At 44.5% G+C, this 4,069-nt stretch overlaps 1 protein-coding gene across 1 annotated transcript; it reads right to left on the reverse strand.

Moving 5' to 3' along the window:
- Window positions 1–684: 684 nt before the first annotated feature.
- On the reverse strand, window positions 685–3,454 carry cbln2b (cerebellin 2b precursor). The gene is made up of 4 exons (XM_010771629.1): window positions 3,356–3,454; window positions 2,487–3,007; window positions 1,780–1,899; window positions 685–1,700 (listed from the first exon to the last, which is right to left on the reverse strand). The coding sequence occupies exons 2-4, from the start codon at window positions 2,766–2,768 to the stop codon at window positions 1,503–1,505; spliced, it is 600 nt and encodes a 199-aa protein (XP_010769931.1). The 5' UTR covers window positions 2,769–3,007; window positions 3,356–3,454; the 3' UTR covers window positions 685–1,502.
- Window positions 3,455–4,069: the final 615 nt, after the last annotated feature.

Raw genomic sequence — 4,069 nt, forward strand, 5'->3', positions numbered from 1 at the left:
TTTTTGGGAGGGTGTGGGTTGTGAAGAGTGAGAGTGAGAGAGTGTGAGAGTGAGAGTGAGAGAGTGAGAGAGAGAGAGAGAGAGAGAGAGAGAGAAGCTGGTAGTTTTATGTATGTCTGAGTGGGGGCGGACTCATCCAAAAACGTTTTTTTGTTTTTAGTTTTCAAACTAGATAGTCCCCAGAAAACACTTACACCAGAGTGGGGACTCTGTGGAACTACAATATAGACCTTATACCAATTGTAAAACCTATTTATCATTCCAGCATCGAACCTATGTGATCAAAAGTGCATTTCTTTCAATTGTGGGTTGTGTTGTATAAGAGGAAGCATTTCTCTGCATCCCTTTAGCTCTCGGTTGCTGTGTAAAGGGGATCCAATGTTTTGTTGGAACTTGACTCTCAGTATTTTCTTGCCAGAAATCATATTCTCTCATATTTGTCCATCTCTCTACGTTTTTTGCCGTGTGAAAAAGTATTTAATGTATTTCTTAACGTGTAACAAGTGCTGCTGCTGAGTCTTTTTGAACGAGGAGTGCAGCAGTATTTCAGCACCTCGGACAGAGATACTGAGGCCTCAACGCTAATCCAGCAGACAGAGACTCTCACTGCTTATTCAAAAGAAAATCCCCGTTTCCTATCAAATGCAAAATCATGTGAATAAAATCGATAAATGCGCGAGCCTATACAATACAATATATTTTATTAAGCGGGACATTTAGGGATTCTTCTATTATTTCCACAATGTACATTTGGTGAGCAACGTCACTGAACATTAAATCAGTCAAAGCTACGCAGATTCCGAAATGTAGAACACACAATTATGTGAATATGTACTTTATAAATTATATGATTATTCTTTAGTAAAAGGGCTTTAAGTCGTCTCTGGTGGCTGACATATGTCGCCTTTTTTTCTTTTTAATAAACTCGTCGGCGGCCTATTTTCAATATGTTCAGCATCCAAACGCAACACCATTGACAGCACAAAACATAAAGTAAAAACTTCCATTCGTGCAAAAAAAATGCCTTGGGCGTGAAAGCACTTCTTCTCTTGTTGTCCATAATTCCATATACTGCACTGGGACGGAAACCATATATTCTTTAAGGCTATACAAACATAAAATAGAGCATAACACAGTCGGCCTGTCCACTCTCCATCTTCTCCCTTGTCCGTTTTGCCCACCCGTTTGTCTGTTGGCAAAGTGTTGTTTTCCCAAGCAAGAAAAAAAAAATCCACATTCCGGACAAGCAGTGGCCGATCATCACGTTAAATCATCCAGATCGCGTAGAAGTTGACGGATGGATTTGAATATATGAAATTCCAAGGAAACGTTCATATTTGACTAGATAGTGGACGAGTGTAGGTATACAGATATTCGTCGGCTTCCTTGGCTGACAGTTATTTAAGTTGAAAATAAATGGCATGTTGTTTTTTTTTCGTTTTTTCTTTTTGTTTCCTCAACCTAGGCAGAGTCCCGTGCGACGTGGATAATCGCCGATTAGATTATAGAGGAAAGACTAGAAAGCCTGAGAAGGTGGAGTATTTCCATCCGCCCATTAAGGTGCCTCGCTCCAGCTTTAGAGAGACACGGTCCTCGCGCTCCACCATCAGCAGTACTCCGTTACTGGCCGCCTCTCTCGTCACGTCCTGGTCCCCGGCGAAGGCTGATATCACCGGATAATCATTCTGCAGCAGGTTCACCTGCAGGAGAGGGACACTTTAGTCTCAGGATCTATCAGAGGCAGGCTAAACGCAGACTATTTGTTTCATTAGTGCTCACCTGTATGGTTTGTCTGTTGTACACCTTCACTACGTGAAAGCTGAAACTATATATCCCCCTCCTCGGAGCCAGGAACACACTTGCTTTGAGATCGAAATGGTTGCCGATGTTCACTAAAACCTGTGACCAAGAGGGACATGACATGAGATATTTATTTATGTAACCATCTGCATGCTTCATTTAACACAACAGCTGGATTTGTAGCAATCATTTTTTGTGGCTTTACAGAGAGGCATTCAGTTTCTGGCGTTCCAAATGTCTTAAGGCTGCACTTTGGGATGGTTCCAAATTTGATGCGTATAACAGGCCGCTGTCCAAAGACCTGAGCCGTGACAACTAAGTGGAACATCCGAGAAAAAGCAACACAAAGCACCTGTCAATGCGGCCGAGGCCTCGCCTGTGATCAATGATCCTGCATGGATTACCATTCCCTTTGACAGCGCGTCTCTGGATCGCGCCAATTACGCACAGCATCCAATGAATCATTTTCAAAGGAAAACAGGATTATGTTCTTAAGGTTAGAGATACTCAGGGCTCAGATCATACAGAGCGAGAGCAGTGAAACATAACCTTTAACTCGTCCTTATCGCCCACGGCAAATACATGCTAGAGATAAATAAATAAAGATGCAATGGAGCTAACATATCTGATTTATTTTTCGACTTTTGCCGGAATTATGCTAGTCTTTAATTCAAGGAATATCTGACCTGGTCAAAGTAGATGGTCATAGACGTGTTGCTCATATCTGATGGCTCGTGGTTGGTTCCACGCACGGCGGAGAAAGCCACCTTTGCGCCAGCAGAGCGGACTGATATGCCAAGTGAGGAAGTGACCCCGTCCGAAGAGGGGTTTGAGTCGCACACCACGAGACACTTCCCTTCCAGCACGATGGGCTCCGTGTCGTTCTGGCCGCATAAAACCACGCCGCATCCCAAGAGGAGGACCAGTGCCAGGGAGGCACAGGGTCCCGGGCAGCGTGCGGGCACCATGGTCGGTCCGCTGATCCCGTGCACACTGATACAACCCGGCAGCCCCTTGGAGGTTTGTTAGTACTCGATCACCTGGTCCAGATTTCTCTTCCTCTCTCTCTCTCTTCCTCTAGCTGTGATGCTGCCTCACTCTCTCAAACAGCCTCTGACACACAGACGCGTTCCGGCTGTGACTCCCCTCCCTCCTGGGCGTCTTAGTTGATTTGGGGAGAGTATTCAGACAACTGTTGTTGTAAATCCTGATGATTTAAGACACAAAATCAGAATGCTCGTATCAGACAGCAGTGGGAAAACAATTTCACACAGTTTAGACTTCAAACTTGAGTATTTTCTATCTGCGTAAAAACGGCAATCGTGCGTAAAATGAAAGGCAGTCGCTGCCATGAAATAACATATCTAAAAATGCCCATCTTTTATTTCTCCCGTAGTTATCAAATCAACTAATTCTGCTAAATGTAACTAAAGACGACACTTGGTCACCATGTCCAAGGAAAATACTGTTAAAGCCATCCCTTTCCCCTCGCGCTTTATGGTGAAACAAGCACTTTGCAGGCATTTCTGTGGAGAAAAGGTAAATCACGACCTACCTGTGCCATCCATCCCGCTGTAATGCGCGCTGCCTCTCGCAGACTGTGAAGTGAGCACTCAGATCGCTGGTGCTAAAACAGCAAGGGTCTCTGGGCTCCCTTTCGAGGGACAACTCACGCCCATTCTTTGTGTGTAGCCACTGCAACAGGACTCCCCACTAGGATCCTTCGATTAAGAGCACATGCGTGGACTTATGGTTTTGTTTACATATTAATCAGTTCGATGTATTTGAGCTCGGGGCCCCTGGGGACTTCAGAGATCACTGGCTCTCATATGTCTGTTATATGCTGTGAGTTTCTCATGTCACTCCCTGATTAATCTGAAATGAAGGGGGTTGCAGCGTTTAACGCAGCTGTTGCACGGCACATTCAGCATGCATGGTGGCCTATATGTTACTAATTTCAGACTTAAACAAGCGCCCAATAAAGATCCTTGTGCGCCATCCAGTGGCGGATGTAACTCCTGCAGAGTGATAATCAGGATAAATCAAAGCATTAAATAAAATAACATCCTTCTGATGTCTGCTGCAATGTTTGCTTTTCAATCCACATGCACATCACATCTAACAAACACCCCATAAGCGAGATGAAAGCATGGTGATACTTGAGAAAATGCCCTGCACTTCACAGAAAATGTCCCGCACCTCTCTGCACAACCCTTGGCCTTTCTTTTCAATCCCTGACATGTCATCATCCTTTGAAGAGCCGTGTAGA

The sequence above is a fragment of the Notothenia coriiceps genome, unplaced genomic scaffold (assembly GCF_000735185.1).
Source record: "Notothenia coriiceps isolate Sejong01 unplaced genomic scaffold, NC01 NC01_scaffold00010160, whole genome shotgun sequence".
NCBI lineage: Eukaryota > Metazoa > Chordata > Actinopteri > Perciformes > Nototheniidae > Notothenia > Notothenia coriiceps.